Here is a 20,687-nt window from a genome sequence, read left to right as displayed (position 1 = left end):
AACAAGGTCCTACTGTACAGCACAGAGAACTATATTCAATATCCTATGATAAACCATAATGAAAAAGAATATTAAAATGAAGTATGTGTATGTGTGTGTGTGTGTGTGTGTGTGTGTGTGTATATATATATATAGCTGAATCACTTTGCTGTGCAACAGAATTAACACAACATTGTAAATCAACTATACTTCATTAAAAATATTGAAAAATAAAATCTATAAAACAATAAATACTGGAGAGGGTATGGAGAAAAGGGAACCCTCCTGCACTGTTGGTGGGAATGTAAACTGGTATAGCCACTATGGAGAACAGTATGAAGGTTCCTTAAAAAACTAAAAATAGAGCTACCATATGACCCAGCAATCCCACTCCTGGGCATATACCCTGAGAAAGCCATAATTCAAAAAGAGACATGTACCACAATGTTCACTGCAGCTCTATTTACAACAGCCAGGACATGGAAGCAACCTAAGTATCCACTGACAGATGAATGGATAAAGAAGATGTGGCACATATATACAATGGAATACTACTCAGCCATAAAAAGAAACGAAATTGAGTTATTTGTAGTGAGGTGGATGGACCTAGAGTCTGTCATACAGAGTGAAGTAAGTCAGAAAGAGAAAAACAAATACCATATGCTAACACATATATATGGAATCTAAGAAAAAAAAAACACGGTTATGAAGAACCTAGGGGCAGGACAGGAATAATGACGCAGATGTAGAGAATGGACTTGAGGACACAGGGAGGGGGAAGGGTAAGCTGGGATGAAATGAGAGAGTGGCATGGACTCATATATACTACCAAATGTAAAATAGATACCTAGTGGGAAGCAGCCGCATAGTACAGGGAGATAGGTTCAGTGCTTTGTGACCACCTAGAGGGGTGGGATAGGGAGGGTGGGAGGGAGACGCAAGAGGGAGGAGATATGGGGATATATGTATATGTATAGCTGATTCACTTTGTTATAAAGCAGAAACTAGCACAGCATTGTAAAGCAATTATACTCCAATAAAGATGTTTTTAAAAGAAAGTGTGTGTGTATGTGTGTGTATATATATATATATATATATATATATATATACACACACACATATATATACATACACACACACACACACACACACACACATGGCTGAATAACTTTGCTGTGCAGCAGAATTAACACAACATTGTAAATCAACTATACTTCAATTAAAAATATATCGAAAAATAAAATCTATAAACAATAAATGCTGGAGAGGGTATGGAGAAAAGGGAACCCTCCTGCACTGTTGGTGGGAATGTAAATTGGTACAACCACTATGGAGAACAGTATGGAGGTTCCTTAAAAAACTAAAAATAGAGCTACCATATGACCCAGCAATCCCACTCCTGGGCATATATCCGGAGAAAACCATAATTCAAAAAGATACATGGACCCCAGTGTTCACTGCAGCACTATTTACAATAGCCAGGACATGGAAGCAACCTAAATGTCCATCGACAGATGAATGGATAAAGAAGATGTGGCACATGTATACAATGGAATATTAGCCATAAAAAGGAACAAAATTGAGTTATTTGTAATGAGGTGGATGGACCTAGAGTCTGTCATACAGAGTGAAGTCAGAAAAAGAAAAACAAATACTGTATGCTAACGCACATATATGGAATCTAAAAAAACGGTACTGATGAACCTAGTGGCAAGGCAGGAATAAAGATGCAAACATAAAGAACGGACTTGAGGAGGGAAGAGGAAGCTGGGACGAAGTAAGAGAGTAGCATTGACATATATACACTACTAAATGTAAAATGGATGGCTAGTGGGAAGCTGCTGCAGAGCACAGGAGATCAGCTCAATGCTTTGTGACAACCTAGAGGGGTGGGATAGGGAGGGTAGGAGGGAGGCTCAACAAGGAGGGGATATGGGGATATATGTATATATGTATACATATAGCTGATTCACTTTATTGTACAGCAGAAACTAACACAACATTGTAAAGCAATTATATTCCAATAAAGATGTAAAAAAAAAACTAAGGAAATTAATAATTGTTGGACTTTAGTTAATATTTAACAAGTGTACCATATTAAGATAGGAACTCTGTACTATCTCCTTAGTTTTTTCTGTAATATGAAACTGCTATAAATTCTGTCAATAAAAAAGTAAAAAAAAACAAAAAACCAAAAAAAACTAAAAGTAGAACTACCATATGATACAGCAATCCCACTCCTGGGCATGCATCTGGAGAAAACCAAAATTCGGAAAGATACATGTACCCCAATGTTTACTGCAGCACTATTCACAATAGCCAAGACATGGAAACAACTAAATGTCCATCAACAGAGGAATGGATAAAGAAGATGTGGTACATATATACAATGGAATATTACTCAGCCATAAAAAAGAATGAAATAATGCCATTTGCAGCAACATGGATGGACCTAGAGATTATCATACTAAATGAAGGAAGTCAGGAGGCGAAAGACAAATACCATATGATATCACTCATATGTGAAATCTAAAAAATAATACAAATGAATGTATATACAAAACAGAAACTGACTCACAGACTTCGAAAACAAACTTATGGTTACCAAAGGGGAACGGTGGGGGGGAGGGATAAATTAGGAGGTTTGGGATTAACATATACACACTAACATATACACTCTATATTTTACTATATGTAAAATAGGGATAAATAGATAATCAACAAGGACGTACTGTATAGCACAGGGAACTCTACTCAATATTCTGTAATAACCTATATGGGAAAAGAATCTGAAAAAGAATGGATATATGTATAACTGAGTCACTTTGCTGTATATCTGAAACTAACACAACTTTGTAAATCAACTATACTCCAATATAAAATTAAATTAAATTTAAAAAAGAGATAAAAAGGGGCATTTTATAAAGAGATTATGGGGACATAAACCTACCATGACCATTTTCCTTTGTTCATACAGCTTCTGTAATTGGTAGGATTTTTCCTCTGCTTTGATGTAACCTTTTTTCACATCATCAACAGCCTGTCACCAAAACAAGGCAGGGAAGAAAGAAATGTAAAAATTAGTATCAAGTACATTCTTGATAAAAATAAAGAGACATAGATTCATTTTCACAATAACTCTTATCCATCTGGTTATCACCAGTAAACTCTGCCACATGGGTATATTTACTGGAATAAGTAGTATTTAATGAGTGTCTGGTATGTGTTCAAGGATTGTTCTAGGCATGTGAGGGATCTGGTTTCTCCTGTTAAGAGATTTAAATTCTGGTTAATTTATACATGAGAAAGAATTACAGAACACTGCAAGATAGTATACAATACTGTATTAAAGATAATAGTGAAGTAGCAAAAAATGTGTGACATAAATAGTAAGTGATACATGCAGCCAGAACAGGAGAGCTTATTGCTAACCATAGTTTTCAAGGAAGTCTCGGTTGGACCTCAAAGGAGAGGTTGAATAGAAGAAACTACAAGCTAAAGTCAGGAAACAGGAATGGGTTTGACCTTAAATACATTCAGGAGACAGACTTGCCTGATTTGAATAAAGGGTACATGTTAGCGGACAATGAAAAATAATTCTGAATGGGTAGGTTAATAGGGTATGAAGGATCCTAAAGAGCAGGCACAGGAATTTAGACTTAAGGAGAGTAGAGAGCTAAAATAAATAATAAAAAAACTGTTGTTATTGTTGTTTTTTAAGTAAGATTGATCTGTATATGACTGCCCAAATGATTTAAGCCAAGGAGAGAATGAAACAAGGGAGATCAACGATGTTGTGGTACTTTAAGCATGAAATGAAACAAAACCTTAATCTAGGGTGGTAACAACTGGAAGAGAGGAAGTGATAAATCTGAGACCACGAACCGAAAAACTTTCAGAGAGGACTTGATACAGGCATGAAGGTACCCAGATATAATATTCTAATATGCTAATTCTAAACTATTCCTGGTTCAGCCATATGAAACATACAACCCCTTTCCAACCTTACTCTACTCCTCCTCCACTCCAAGAAAAACTTAAAAAATCTAATGGAAGGGAAAACTAATCTTTGGGAGGAAAAAAAGAAAAAGAACAAATAGAGCCATTTGTCTAAGGCATTCAGGATCTAACCTCAGTGAGTTACTGAAAGGACAACTCTACGCAGACACCAGGCAGGGGCCCACTTGAATCTTTATCAGAAAACTGCTGATTTCCTTAAGGCAGAAATCATTCCCCATAGTCTTTTAAGGGAAAATATTTGCATAACAGAATGAATTCAGGACTGAAGTTAAGAGACTAGTTCAAATTCTAGCTGTCACCTACAAATATGCACTTGAGTAAGTCACTTAAACCCTCTCAGTCTGTAAAACAGGAATAACATTCATCTTGTAGGTGGACAACAAAATGAGATAAAAGATGTTAATAGTTTTGTGAAGTATATATAAATATATATAAATAGTTACTATTACTATCATTTATATTAGCATCATTTAGCTGTTAAATTCCTCTAAGAACCACACAAGGATATTAATATCCTGCCTGGGACTGCCTAATGGAAAGATTATGGCAGTGTCTCCCCAGTCCTAGCCGTATAAGCAAGGATTCACTTAGTCAGAGAGGATTATATTCACAGAGGCGATGCTCAATAAGAACTGCCACCAGTGTCCTGAAGAACCTGAACATTCTGTTGTTTATCACCAAAAGACTCAGCTGCTCCACGTCAAATTTAAATCAGTTACTGAAAAGCTGGGAGAGAAGTAAAGAGGGAAAACAAACAAATGAATACTGGTTTATCTATTCAGTTTCCCCAATACCTAGAACTGTGTCTGACTAGTAATAGCACTTAAATATTGATGAATGTTTCCCCAGGGCAGAGGTGGGTCATCTACCCAGAGTGAACATCTACTCCAGCAGCTCTAAGTGACCTATTTTCACATGGGGCAGTAAAAATGTTCTCTCCTCACTCATTTCTAATCAAGATTATAATGCTTGACTAGCCCTGAGTGAAAAACATAAATATTACCACACTAGATTCCTTTTTCCCTTAATTAAAAATTTTTATTAAGGTAAAAGACAGACATAATTTTTTTAAATGTGTATTACTAAGAGATGCCTAATAAAAATAAGTCTCCTGATTCCACAGCCTCATTACACAGATACTTTAAAGCACTGTAAACAGTTTTTTGTGATATTCCTTTCATAATTCTAAATGTCATGCCTATGCTGCTAATTCCTAACTTATCTATTTTAGACAATGTGGACTTGCTGTTAAAAATAATAAGTTTTAGGGACTTCCCTGGAGGTCCAGTGGTTGAGAATCCATGCTTCCACTGCAGATGGCATGGGTTCGATTCCTAGTCAGGGAACTAGGATCCCACAGGCCACACAGTGCGGCCAAAAAAAATAATAATAATAAAATAAATAAATAAGTTTTAGCTTTCTTATACCACTCCTACACTCTCACTTCTTCTTCCTTCAACACCTCAATAAAAATTAAATCAAGGGCTTCCCTGGTGGCACAGTGGTTGAGAGTCCGCCTGCCGATGCAGGGGACACGGGTTCGTGCCCCGGTTTGGGAAGATCCCACATGCCGTGGAGCGGCTGGGCCCATGAGCCATGGCCGCTGAGCCTGCGCGTCCGGAGCAATGGGAGAGGTCACAACAGTGAGAGGCTCGCGTACCGCCAAAAAAAAAATTAATTAATTAAATCAATAATGAATATTGATTATTGTAAGCATGTAAACATTGTTCACAACTAAACCATGTACTGTACCAGGGCTTCCTCTCTTGTACATTTTTTTTTCCTCTTAGGTTAACTGCCTGTTTGTTTGTAACCTTCCACATGCCTCTCACCAATTCTTCCATGATAACCAAAGTCATGTTGATTCATTCAAACATTCATTTTCTAAAAACTGTTGACTGTTCTCATCTGCTGTGTCTCATCCTCTTCTCTTTGCAGGTCTATGCCTCTTAAAATCCATTAATGTTACTTTAGTGAGCTTTCAGGAAGAAGTAGTTTAAAAGTATGTTTAGTCTGCCAGGCTTAGCCAGAAATTAAATATATCCTACTATGGATTTTGACCTTATCAATTTTTTAAGGAAAAGGCACATTACTATCATTATTATCCAGTATTTCATCAATTCTAAGGTGCACATTTTTTCACATTTTATTGTTCCTAAAATTGGGATGCATCTTATAATCAACGTGTGTTGTTTAATTGGTAGCTTTTTTCTCTTGGCAGTACATAAAATACTAGTGCATCTTACAACTGATGGCATCTTAGAATTGACAAGATGCATGAGATATTCCCAACATCAACATATGATACAAAAAAATAACTAAAATTAAGTGAAGGAAAAAATTTAGTATTATTTTCCAAAAGGCACAACTGTTTACCTAGTCAATCAAAAAAATCATTTGAGCTGTTGTGCACTGCTGGGAATGTAAAATGGTACAGCTGCTATGGAAAACAGTGTGGCGATTTCCTCAAAAAATTAAAAATAGAATTACCATATGATCCAGCAATCCCAATTCTGGGTATATTAAAAGCAGAAGTTTGAAGAGATATTTACATAACCATGTTCATGACAGCATTATTCATAACAGCCAAGAGGTGGAAGCAACCTAAATGTCCATCCACAGATGAATAAACAAAATGTGATATACATGTACAATGGAATATAATTATTCAGCCTTAATAAGGAAGGAAATCCTGTCATATGCTACAACATGAAAAAGCCTTAAGGACATTATGCTAAATGAAATAAGCAAGTCACAAAAAGAAAAATAACGTATGATTCTACTTACATGAGATACCTAAAGTAGTCAAATTCACAGAGTGTAGAATGGTAGTTGCCAGAGGTAGAGGAGGGAGAAATGAGTTGTTTAATGGGTAGAGTTTTAGTTTTGCAAGATGAAAAATTTCTGAGATTCCACTGACAATAATGTGAATATATTTAACACTACTGAACTGTACATTTTAAAATGGTTAAGGGGGTAAAAAAAAAACGTATTAAATTATAAATTTTAAATATGTTCAGTTTATTGTATGTCAATTATATCTCAATAAAGCTGTTTAAAAAATTGTTTGAAGAAACGGAAGAGTTCAGAAAAGTTGTTGCATATGAGATACTGCTACAAAAATAACAGCTTTTCTTTCTATATACCTAAATATTTTATTTTTGCTTTACAGTTTTATAATTCAAAAAGTAATTTCACAAGCTCTGCTTTGTTTAAATTTTGATACTGATTAAAAAAATGTGAGGTACTACTATTACCCTTTAATAGATCATAAAACAGATCTCAGCAAAGCTATATTAAGGATTTACCCAATGGAGAGCTTGTACTTGAACCAGATATTCTGACTCCTGGTAAATAATTACTCCGTTCCAACAATACAAAGAAAAAATATCCCATTCATAATTGTAATAAAAATATAAAATACTTGGGAATAATTTAAAGGGGCATATGTGAAACATAAAATGACAGAACTTTATTTGGGGAAACAAGATGAGATGAATAAAACAGAAACTTTATTTGGGGAAACAAAAGATGAGATGAATAAAACAGAAACATCACACATTTAGTTGGGAATACCACATTTAATAAAAATGGTGACTCTTCTTCAGTTAAACTATAAATTTAACAAAAACCCAATTAGAATTGTAATGGGATACTTTATAAAGTGTTATGAAATGGGTTAATTATTTTCAAAATAATTTTAAAACAAAATGTTTAAAAGAAAGTAAGAAGTAAGGATAGTATTCTCTATATGGCTCTGTTAAATTCATTATTTACAGTCATAGCAGTATAAACACTGAATATTAATCTAACAAATATTGTAATTTGACTATAGTAAGAAGATAGGACAGATGAAAACGTACGAATATGTAGTGGAGTGGGGGAGGAAATGGAGCTAAAGTCCCATCTTCAATAGCAGGTAATTAAGCAATATTGCTTGAATAGGAAACATCAAGTAGGAGTAATATAATCAAATTATAATAGAGGTATGGAAGTAAATATAAAATGAAATAGATATCCCATATTCTTGGATTGGAAGAATTAATATTGTTTAAAAGGCCATACTACCCAAAGCTATCCACAGATTTAATGTGATCCTTATCAAATTACCCATGACATTTTTCACGGAACTAGAATAAATAATCCTAAAATTTATATGGAACCATAAAAGACCCAGAATTGCCAAAGAAATCCAAAAGGAAAAATGACAAAGCTGGAGGCATAATCTTCCTAGACTTTGGACAATACTACAAAGCTACAGTAATCAAAACAGTGTGGTACTGGCACAAAAACAGATATATGGATCAATGGAACAGAATAGAGAGCCTAGAAATAAACCCACACACCTATGGTCACTTAATCTTTGAAAAGGAGGCAAGAATATACAGTGGAGAAAAGACAGTCTCTTTAGCAAGTGGTGTTGGGATAGCTGGACAGCCATGTGCAAATCAATGAAGTTAGAACACTCCCTTACGCCATGCACAAAAATAAACTCAAAATGGCTTAAAGACTTAAATATAAGACATGACACCATAAAACTCCTAGAAGAGAACATAGTCAAAACATTCTCAGACATAAATTGTAGCAATGTGTTCTTAGGTCAGTCTCCCCAAGGCAATAGAAATAAAAGCAAAAATAAACAAATGGGAGCTAATCAAACTTTTAAGCTTTTGCACAGCAAAGGAAGCCATAAACAAAACAAAAAGACAACCTACATACTGGGAGAAAATATCTGCAAACCATGCTACTGACAAGGGCTTAATTTCCAAAATATACAAGCAGCTCATACAACTCAATAACAAAAAAATAAACAACCCAATCAAAAAATGGGCAGAAGATCTAAACAGCCATTTCCCCCAAGAAGACATACAGATGGCCAATAGGCACATGGAAAGATGCTCAACATGGCTAATTATTAGAGAAATACAAATCAAAACTACAATAAGATACCACTTAACACCAATCAGAATGGCCATCATTAAAAAAATCTACAAATAACAAATGCTGGAGAGGGTGTGGAGAAAAGGGAACCCTCCTATACCTGTTTGTGGGAATGTAAGTTGGGGTAGCTACTATGGAAAACAGTATGGAGGTTCCTCAGAAAACTAAAAATAGAATTACCATAATACCCAGCAATCCCACTCTCGGGCATACATCTGAAGAAAACTCTAATTTGAAAAGATACATGTGCCCCAATATTCATAGCAGCACTATTTACAATAGCCAAGTCATGGAAGCAACCTAAATGTCCGTGGACAGATGAATGGATAAAGAAGATGTGGTGTGTGTGTGTGTATACACACACACACACACACACAATGGAATATTACTCAACCATAAAAAAGAATGAAACAATGCCACTTGCAGCAACATGGATGGAGCTAGAGATTATCATACTAAAAGAAGTCAGACAGAGAAAGACAAATATCATATGATATCATTTATATGTGGGATCTAAAATATGACACAAATGAACTTCTTTACAAAACAGAAACAGACTCACAGACATAAAAAACAAACTTCATGGTTACCAAAGGGGAAACAGGCTGGGGGAGGGATAAACTAAGAGTTTAGGATTAGCAGGTACACACTACTATATATAAAATAGATAACCAACAAGGACCTACTATATAGCACAGGGAACTATATTCAATATCTTGTAATAAACTGTAGTGGAAAAGACTATGAAAAAGAATATATATGTATAACTGAATCACTCTGCTGTACACCAGAAATTAACACAACGTTATGAATAAACTATACTTCAATAAAATTTTTTAAAAAGATGAAATAAAACAAAAAACAAGCTAAAAGAGATGAAAGTGGTTGCCTATGAGAGGAAAAGAAGTGGGAATAACTAATATTTTTCATAATAACCTGTGTAGAACTATTTGATACTTTAAGCTCTACGTATGTATAATTGTGATGAAAAATTTTTTGAAAAAGAACATAGCCCCATAATGTTCATTTGTTATTGTTTTAAAAAATAATAATAAATACATTTTGAACTCCAGGATATCCCCTTATTAAACTTTTTTTTTTTTTAATGGCTTTATTTATTTATTTTTGGCTGCGTTGGTTCTTCATTGCTGTGCACGGGCTTTCTTTAGTTGCAGTGAGTGGGCGCTACTCTTCAATGCAGTGTGAGGGCTTCTCAACACGATGGCTTCTCTTGTTGCGGAGCACAGGCTCTAGGCGTGTGGGCTTCAGTAGTTGTGGCACACAGGCTCAGTAGTTGTGGCTTGTGGGCTCTAGAGCACAGGCTCAGTAGTTGTGGTGCACTGGCTTAGCTGCTCGGCAGCACGTGGGATCTTCCTGGACCAGGGCTCGGACCCGTGTCCCCTGCACTGGCAGGCGGATTCTTAACCAGTGCACCACCAGGGAAGTCCCCTCACCTTCTTAAACTTATCTTTTGTCAAAATGGGACAGAACATTTTACAAATTTAACTAAGATCCAGGAGACAAAACAGCTTACTCAAGGATTCACACTGTATTGGCAAATGACCACTACATACAAACAGAAAAAGAAATCAGGCCTTTCCAGAGAGATCAGTTCACCCACCTGATGAAAGAAGTAGGTAACAGCAAGGTCATTGTCATTTAAGAGGATTTCTTCTTCTGTCGTAAAAAGCCACTTTCGAATGGTTAGGCAGGTGCCTGGCACAGCTGATGTGTAATTCTGGACGTAGAGTTTATGAGGAAATTCATTAGGTGCCAGCTTACGTACTAAAGAGAAGACAAAGCAAAGAAAGCTAGAGTGAGAAGATATACAAGGCATCTCCCTAGTATGAACTGTGTAAAGCAGACAAGAATGGAGGTTATCATTAACCAGCACATCAGCTTAGTTCCATCCAGGAGCTCTGCCTTGGGACCACAAAATATCAATTTGCCTAGCCAAATCTACGCCTTCTAATATGACTGGCCAACTGAGCCTCAAGCTAACTGAAATCTTTCACCTGAATGACATGCCTTTTAGTTAACATGCTGACTTTGCAGACATCACCTACTCCAAAGTCAGTTAAAAAATCTGATCCATAATTGAGTTAAGTTACAGCAATGTCCACTGAACATCTTTAAAGCAAGCCTCCCCCTCTTACCCAGTTATGGTGCATTCAGAGTCTCTCATGTGGCAGTTCTCAATGAACAGCTTTTATTGTTAAGAGCTGAAAGGCTCTCCACATCCCCCCACAAGTCTAAGACATTTACCAAAGAAAAGTGACTTCTGGGGAGCCTTACTTCCTCTTCCTAACAATGCTCAAGAGGTATAAAACACTACCACTTTTAATTTCTATATTGTTTTTCTTTAAAAAGGCGGAGTTTTCTTCTCTTGATGTTTACTTGGCTTTATAACAGAGCAAAAGACAGATTTAATATTTCCCATTTTATTTGTTAACTAAAGCTTAGAGAAGAAGGTAAGATTAGAATCCAAGTCTCCTGGATCCTTAGCAATCCTTTGTAATATTTATATCTGCCTAATTAAGACTGTAGAGATTTGGGAAGACAATAAACAATTGGGAGATAGCTGCTTTAGCGGGAATCAAAGTTGTTCTACCTTGACCTGGGATGGCAAGGCGACTCAAATCTACCAAACTCTCTCCCTTTCCGGGATGAGGAAGTTCTGATCAGTCAATATTATCTGTTGTTTCTGGCCTTAGCCCTGTACATATATGATGTGGAAAAGACCCATAAACCGTAGGAAATCTGTCATTTAAAGCAAGGCTTCCAACTTCCTCCCCTTTGTGGTCTCAGTGCAACCATCCCTAGCTTTTATAAAAGAATATATAAGAGAAAATCTCTGTCACAGTGCAATAAAACTTCCTAGGAAGAGGATATCTGTTTACACAAACTTAAACACCGGGTTGGCCAAAAAGTTCGTTCGGTCTTTTCCATAAAATGGCCCCAGTAGCGCTTAGTTGTCTTTAACTTCATTCGAAACAGATTGTATTGTGACAGCTATCATATCAGCATGCATTTAAAAAAACTCATCAAAATTGGGGAATTTTTGTATAGCCATTTTAATATTGAAGATAGAAGAAAAAAGCAACATTTTCGGCATATTATGCTTTATTATTTCAAGAAAGGTAAAAGCGCAACTGAAACGCAAAAAAAGATTTGTGCAATGTATGGAGAAGGTGCTGTGACTGATCAAACGTGTCAAAAGTGGTTTGCAGGACTTCTCTCGTGGAGCGGTGGTTAAGAATCCACCTGCCAATGCAGGGGACATGGGTTCGAGCCCTGGCCCAGGAAGATCCCACAGGCCACGGAGTAACTGAGCCCGCGCACCACAACTACTGAGCGTGCACTCTAGAGCCCAAGAGCCACAAGTACTGAGCCCGCGTGTCACAACTACTGAAGCCCGCCCGCCTAGAGCTCGTGCTCCACAACGAGAAGCCACCGCAATGAGAAGCCCACGCATTGCAACGAAGAGCAGCCCCCACTCGCCGCAACTAGAGAAAGCCCGCACGGAGCAACGAAGACCCAACACAGCCAAAAATAAAAAAACTAATTAATTTTTTTTAAAAAGCAAAGGCTTTTAATCAACATATTTCTTTCTAACTCCTGAAAACAAAAAGCTATTCTTAAAAATCTACAAAAACCATAAAGTACGCTAAAACAAGCTGTGGCTAAGTAGAAAATCCCCTCTTTTTAAGGCTGTTACATTGGAATATATTAATTTTGAACTCTGATTTTTAAAAATCTCATGAAAGTATCTGATTCAGTGCTGGGTGTAAGTAACTGATACTGCTAACAGAGGAAAAAGGGGTGATCAGGTATCTAGCCTTAGTGGGATTATGCTTAATGGGATTTGTCCTGTCTGCTTGTTAGAAACAGTCCCAATTAGTGGGATTGCCCCTTGTCTTCAAGATCTTCTCTAGGCAAACAGTTTCAATTTGACAGCTTTTGGGAGCTTCAGTTTCTTAGTATTAGGATAAAATATCCTCAAACAAAACTTAATATTAGTTACTGGCACTTACCAAAGGAATGATTGATCACTTCAAATAAGGCAAAGTAATTCACTGTCGTACTGTCCATGCCAACCTTTGCTGCAATAGCCTAAAGTGTAAACAGGATAGATTAGTTTCAGGAAAACAAAATCAGACAGTGCTGTGGGAAAAGACAGGTATATGCATGAGGAGCGGGGAGAAGAGAAGGGTTTTGCCATCTTGGTTTCATATAAACTAAATTCATGGTCCACAGCTACTCTTTTTTGTATGTATGAATACATATGCATGAAATAAAAGAGAAAAATACCTTTATTTGATCCAAACAGCTATGATCTCTAAATATGAGTTTCTCCCCTCCAATTAAAGCTGATAACAGTCTCTCCTTAAATATCAGCTTTGCTCTCTGAAATAGGACTTCATATCATGAGGATCTTTTAGACTAGCACTCACATAAGGACAGATTTTAAAAAGAAAATAAATTCTTAAATATCTAGTCTCACACATTCAGCCTACATTTAATATACAGGCTGTTAACAAGATCTATATCTTTGGTTCTTGAGCTTAAAACATTGTTTATCAATTTTGCTCATACTTCACAAATTATTCTTGTTTACTTTTTAGATGATCCACGTCTCATGCTGGGAACCTCTATATCCTAAGAATTATCATCATCCTTATCCATGTGAAAATAGCAAAATGTTGGGACAACAGAGACATTTTAAACAAGTATCAGTCCTTCTCTCTAGGAACTAAGGTCCCAACGTGATAAATAAAAAGAAATTGAAAGACTCCATATGCAAATAAAGGAAAACTGAAATTACATACAAATAACAACAAGAAAACACAAAGCAAAAAACACAAACTAGTAGTACCAAAATTCCTTTTCAAGATCAATCCCAAAATGTATAAATAAGGTGTTAATTAAACAAGAGAAAATTATTGAGTATTAGTGTCTCAGTAAACCAAATATGATATCCTTCTTCCTGTATCTACTCACATATCAGACCTAGGTTCATCCCTGATGTGAGGCAGAAACTGGAGACTGTAAGTGTTCTAAGTTACCATTCTATACTGCACTAGATAGAAACTGAAATCTTCTCAAGGTTTGGAAGATGGCTTATAGCTAGAAGTCTCAGTAACAGGGTGAGGAGAGAAGTGAAAGAAAAAGTTAGGCCTTGCTAGAGAAGGACTGAAAATGAAACAAAACATCAATAAGCTATATAAAATTAATGTTTTCCTTGCAATCAATCCACCATTTTATAATTTCTGAAATACCTCAGATCCTGTACGTATCCTTTGCCATGGTATACAGTAAATATTTGGGGGGTAAAGTTTTTGTTTGCCACAAAGGAGAAATAAGTACTAATATCCAGAAACCCACTAGTCTCCCTGAAAATCTTGATCAAATCAGGATTAAAGACCAATGAAAAGGCCTAAAAGAAACAATTATACCCAGCACCCGGATCATGATCTTTAAATATCATTCCTCACTGAAAGGAAAGACTCCTTGGGGAAATGACTGATTCAAGATCTAGTGTAGGAAATATACAAAGATGAGCCCAGAGCATCTTGTTCTACCAAAAAGCAAGGATGCTATCATAAACAAATGGGTTGCACCACAAAAATACAGGAGCAGACGTGAAGGAGATTCCACTGACCAAAGACAGAACAATGTGAGCACCAAAAAGAATATATGTTCTTGATTAAATCATACTGAGTATCTAAAATGCCACATGATACTAAAAAAATAATTATCTCATTGGACATCACTGGAATCAGCTAGGGCATTGATCCTTTATGCCAAAAACTGGCAATAAAAGGGAAGAATTAAATATTTATCCCCCTTTTCCTATAAACTGTATTTCAGGATACTAAATAGCCTCAGTTGATAAGGGAAAGTTCTTTACAGAAGAATTCTAGTTAATAAATGTGAAGAAATGAGAAAATTGGAAAATCAGCATTTTGCAACCCTTAATGAAATCACTGGTTAGGACAGTAATCATCAGTGATACACTTATTGGATAAAAGATCAGTGAAGAACTTAACAATGGAGACATCAGGTTATTACCATGTAAACCTACTGATTAATCACTAAAAGTGGATAACCAGATATTGTGTTCCTCCGGTTGAGAAGCAATATGAAGTATATAGCACCAATTATGAAGTATTCTCATCAAAAAGCTGAACCTGAATCTAATCAAGCCTCTAGAGAAAAATTCCATTTATAGAAAATATAAGTAGACAGAAAGACATATTAAATGACACAAATAGACAAAAGAAGCAAACAAATAAATTCAGAATGTGGGACATTCCACAGGACACAGACCCAATTTCTGCAATAAAACAATAACATAAGGGAAAAAAGTTGGGGAAGGGAAGGGAAGGAAGACTGCTCTATATTAAAACAAACATAAAAACCAAATGTTTTTTAAGGACATAAGGACCTTGTTTAGATCCAAATTATAACAAACCAACTGTTAAAGATCATTTTTAGACAATTGGGAAAACTTGACTATGGATTTATTATTAGTTAATACCATGGAAGTAGTTAATTTTTGAGGTTTGATAATGGCTTTGTGATTATGTAAGAGGAACATCCATATTTTTTAGAGATGTATACTGAAATATACACAGGTCGAAAAACATGGAATTTGCTTTAAAATAATTAAACAAAGGAAAAGGAAAAAAGGATATATAACACAAATGTGGCAAAATCTTGAGGATTATTAAATATGAGTGATGATGAGTACATGGAGTTTCACTGTACTATTCTATTTTCACATACATTAGAAAGTCTTTTACAATTAAAAAGAGGGGGTGCTAATCACAACCATTACAACCTGGGGATATTTATTGTATCTTTCTTTCAAGGAGGACAAAGTACTTCCACGTTAATAATCATAACATCAACAGCAGCAGCTAACATTTAATAAATTTATTACATGCCAGATACTCCAAGCTCCTTATATGTATTAACTCATTTAATCTATCTTTCTTAGTTTTAAACCAACCAATGTCAAGCCTACTTGTTCAAGTTTAATTTACCTGATATACTTGGTCTGTAGTACTGTTCTTTTTAACCCTGACTGTAACTGTTGTTCCATCTGGTAATGCTACTCTCAGCTCTACGTCAGACACACCATTGTAGTTCTGGGGAAAAGGCAGAAAAAGAATTAATTAAAAAAAAAAAAAGAATTTATGACCCAGTATATCCTCATTCTCCTTGCAACATGCTAGCTAAACAACCTAAACTTGTGATAGAAAGAAAAGGAGTTCCAATGAAAAGGGGAAAAAAGACATAAGTCAATACATTTCAAGTCATAAAGCTGACTTTAGGCTGCAGCAGAAGTTAACCTTTAAGATGAACAGGGAGGAAAGAAATATGTTGAACCCAACGTGTTCATATCTCAAAACAGATAACTTGTGTGAATCAGTCTAGGTCAAACACAGATAAGATTTTTAGCTTACTTTCAAACATTCAGAACTCACAAATGAGAAAAGAAAACAACCAAAAGCAGTAGTTTCAACAAATATTCTCTGGTTTTAAATGGTTAGGCATGCTAGATTGGCTCAAGAGGTATCCTAAGTTCCTTTCTGAACCCTGAAATAATCATGACACCTTTGAAAGGAAAAATTGATGAAACTCAGGAATCTGAGTTAGTCTGATGTCCAATTTTCTTCTAGCAAAGAGTAAACAATTCTTATCCTCCTTAATTCAAAAGAAGTCTTTCTCTCTTACTGCTTTTGAAAATTAACACATTCTCTAACAAATTTGTGACCTTGTAATTTTTATTACAGAGAAACAACTATTTAGAAACAAGTCCATCTTCATTTACCACTTTAAAAAAACTACTATTCATTGCCTAAAACCATCCTAAGCATTACTTTGTTATAAAAGCCCTTGTCTGCAAGAAACTTATAATCTAGCTGGGGAAATAAAACATATACATATAAAATAATTAGTGGATGACACACTATTTAATACAGCAGCATTACATAGTCATTCTTCTATTTAATTAATATTTATTACGCACCTACAAAATGCCTGACATTGTGGTAAGGCACTGGGAATATAAAGATGTTCAAGATTTAGCTCTTGTTCTAAAGATCTAATGTACAGCGTGGTGATCATAGTTAACAATACTATATTCTATATTTGAAATTTGCTAAGGGGGTAGATCTGAAGTGAAGAAAGGAAGGAAGGAAAGAAGAGAAAAGGGAGGAGGAAATGGTAATGAGATGATGGATAGGTTAGTTAACTTGATTATGGTGATCATTTCACAATGTATACAGATATCAAAACATCAAATTGTACACCTTAATATATACAATTCATATTTGACAATTATATTCAAAAAGCTGAAAAAAAAAGATTTAGCTCTTACCTACAGGTAGCTCATGATCTAGTAAAGTAAAATTATAAAGGGATCATCTGACTATATGTATAAAAAATTAGAGGGCTTCCCTGGTGGCGCAGTGGTTGAGAGTCAGCCTGCCGATGCAGGGGACATGGGTTCGTGCCTCGGTCCGGGAAGATCCCACATGCCGCGGAGCGGCTAGGCCCGTGAGACACGGCCACTGAGCCTGCACATCCGGAGCCTGTGCTCCGCAACGGGAGAGGCCACAACAGTGAGAGGCCCGCGTACCGCAAAAAAAAAAAAAAAAATTAGAGACTGAGAGAGCAACAAGGTGATAATTATGTGTACTGACTGCAGAAGTTCTTGGTGGAATGAAAAATCAATGTGTATCCCTTGAATATCAGGGGAGGCTTCAAAGAGAAGGTGGAACTAGCACTAGGTCTTGAAGGATAAGCAGGACACATAACAAAAGGAAGTTGAAAAAACAGTCATTTAGAGAATTTATGGCAATTCAATCCATCATCGATATCTTTAATTTATTTTCCCCCACAAGGAGCCAAGAGGTAAATAGTCACTATAGTGGGTATTCACCTACCTCATCTGATTCTGATAGGAATTCCTGCATGATGTCACTCTCACCAATGACTCGTATTGAGCACACTATAGAAAACAAAGACAGAATCTGGCATGAGGCCCTAAAATCAAGAATATAAAGTCAAGAACATATCAAGGTTTAAGTATAAATCATCATTAGCAGGCAGTGCTGAGGTAGTATGCCATCCCTGACACATGATATTTTACGGCACAACAAACATTTATATAAATATGAACCAGAACACAGGAATAACAGGACGTACAAAGATGTAGCTTATTAAAAATATTAAACATAGACAAAGGAAGTTACCTGTAAAAGAGAAATAAAAGTTCAGTAAATCTAACTTTGCTGTCTTGTGTTAACTATTAATAAGCTAGACAATAGAGCAAGGGTAAGGTCAATTAGGAATAAACACAAAATTAAAATACAAAGAAAAATATCTATTTGGCCTAGGAGCAGGCCAGTAAGAGAATCATAAGCATTTAAAGCCACTTTGTAAAAAAATGGGTAGGTAATCAAGTGTTAAGCTGAGCACATCTTCTCATCTTCTCACCTCACTAACTTTAACTTCAAAACAACTACAACTAAAAAAAAGAGAGAGAGAGAAAGGGAGAAGGAAGGAAAAGAAAACAGGCAGGTAGGTAGGTAATCATCTAAATCTAAGAGAGTTAATTTCCTAACATTCTCCTGAGGATAATAAATTACACTGCTGATTTTACTTCATTTTATTAAAAAAAAATTGTACTCTTTCTCATTTCCCAAAGGCTTGTTAGGAGGCCATTCCATGTTAGAGAAAAGCTAAAAATAGATGAAGTTTAACTACCTTCTATGGGGGAAATGGTTTTTCTTCAGGGATAAAGCTCTCTACCAAAGTTTAAAAAAAATTCAACTAGGTCAATTAGTTCTTCTACAAGGACAAAGAATTATTAAATACCACATAAGACCATTATTCTGTTAAATTAGTACTTTAAAGAAAAGCCTATTGCATGCCTAGCAAATTATGTAACTCTATAATGTAGCAAAACAAGGTCTCTTCTCTGAGCCACAAACTGAACCATCTTATTCAGGAGATCTGTGTCATTTCTCCCTGCCTTTCTAGACAAACGTTTCAGCATCCACATCCAAAGACTCCTAATGTATTGTTTGGAGGTCCTGAGATAACAAATAAGTTTTAATATTTCTACCTATAACCTACTTAGAAAAAGGGAACATTAGCTTACCTACAACTCATCAAACCTATCCACGGACACGTGTAAGAGGAATAAGGAATCTTCAAGTAGGACATGCCAGTGAACCAAGAATCACTTTCATAAAAATTTCTTAAATACTGCCCATCTAGTTCCCAAATCAATTTAGCATGTTGCTGAGTCTGTATATGTTTGCTGTGTGCAAAAATATAACCCTATAAATAAATAAAGGTCCTTAATGCATCAAAAAATAATTATGCATTTTTCTGTTGTTGTTAAGTGTTTGGCGAGTCAATAAAATAGGCTATTAATTGCTGTACTGAACATTTTACTCTTGGCTTCAAAGCTCAGATCATTCAACACCTAAGTCAAAAACCTGATTTACTTTCACTGTTGAGTTTCAGGAAACTTAGCTATGCAGTTTAGGAGCTGCAATATATACCTAGACCCTATTTTTACTCAAGATAGTAGAGTTTAATAGGCTGGCTTACCTTTTTCTAGATATTCTTCCAACCCTCGACGTCGGGCATCTAATTGCTGTTCTGATAAAGAGAATGGCCACTTCCCTGGAAGTCGGGGAAATGTAAAGTTGGCAAACTCTCTCTTCAGGTTCTGGTGTAGGATGGCAAATTCCCGGTACCGCTTAGAACACAACTGCCTCCCTGCCATGTAAACATTGTATACCTGGTGAGGGTGAAGAACAAAAAAAAGCCTACTTACCGCAAATTAAATCACAGAATCACCTACAGTCAGGCTCAGATTGATACCGGTTAGGTATATTCTGATACACACTTAACAGAGAATATATGTTCAAGGTCACTGTAAAACAAGATTTACTTTTAATAAAGATGCCAGAAATTATATGTACAAAAGAGGGCTACTGCCTTCAGGGGGCCCATGATCTTATTTGTGATATTACAATTACCTCCAACACATTGTTTTAAATATCTTCAGAGGCAATTACCAGATTTTAAGGGTAGATTTTATTTTCAGTAAGTTAAAGATCATTCAAAGCCAATGTGGTAAGTAAAGTGAATGAACAAGCAGGCAAATTTGGAGAGAGATGTAAAAAATTAGTATTGATTATAAAGCAATGTGACTGATATTTGTGTGTGAACCACACTTTCAAAGAAAAGATCTAAAATTGATATAAGCAATAGTGAAATTTTTGTTACCAAATAGATCATTTTTGCAAAAACTCCTTTCCTGAAGTCAGATATCCCTAGTTTTGTTCTTCTCCCTTCCATCATTAAAACAGGGTTAACAAAAAGTTGAAGAATAAATGTATTCTAAGGACCTCCTCATATAAACGGTTAATAATCCTCATAAAGAAATAGGTAGAGGGACTTCCCTGGTGGTCCAGTGGGTAAGACTCCGAGCTCCCAATGCAGGGGCCCTGGATACAATCCCTGGTCGGGGAACTAGATCCTGCATGCATGCCACAACTAAGAGTTCACATGCCATGACTAAGAGTCCGCATGCCACAAATAAGGAGTCCGCACGCCACAACTAAGGAGTCCGCACACCATAACTAAGAAGCCCACATGCCGCAACTATGAGCCCACATGCCGCAACTTACAGATCCCGCATGCCACAACTTAAA

The 20,687-nt window shown here is 35.9% G+C and overlaps 1 protein-coding gene across 1 annotated transcript in view; it reads right to left on the bottom strand.

Annotated features, from left to right (window-relative positions):
* Window positions 1-20,687, bottom strand: part of SNX27 (sorting nexin 27) — an 85,024-nt gene that overhangs the window by 13,151 nt on the left and 51,186 nt on the right. The window contains exons 3-8 of the mRNA XM_032646869.1: window positions 19,576-19,768; window positions 17,898-17,962; window positions 15,990-16,094; window positions 12,975-13,053; window positions 10,562-10,725; window positions 2,930-3,019 (exon numbers count right to left, since the gene is read on the bottom strand). Of these exons, the coding sequence (XP_032502760.1) occupies window positions 2,930-3,019; window positions 10,562-10,725; window positions 12,975-13,053; window positions 15,990-16,094; window positions 17,898-17,962; window positions 19,576-19,768 (696 nt within the window). The remainder of the gene's footprint in view (window positions 1-2,929; window positions 3,020-10,561; window positions 10,726-12,974; window positions 13,054-15,989; window positions 16,095-17,897; window positions 17,963-19,575; window positions 19,769-20,687) is intronic.

The sequence above is a fragment of the Phocoena sinus genome, chromosome 1 (assembly GCF_008692025.1).
Source record: "Phocoena sinus isolate mPhoSin1 chromosome 1, mPhoSin1.pri, whole genome shotgun sequence".
In the NCBI taxonomy this organism is placed as follows: Eukaryota; Metazoa; Chordata; class Mammalia; order Artiodactyla; family Phocoenidae; genus Phocoena; species Phocoena sinus.
The sequence above is the reverse complement of the archived record's forward strand: the minus strand, read 5'-3'. Positions and strand labels throughout refer to the sequence as shown.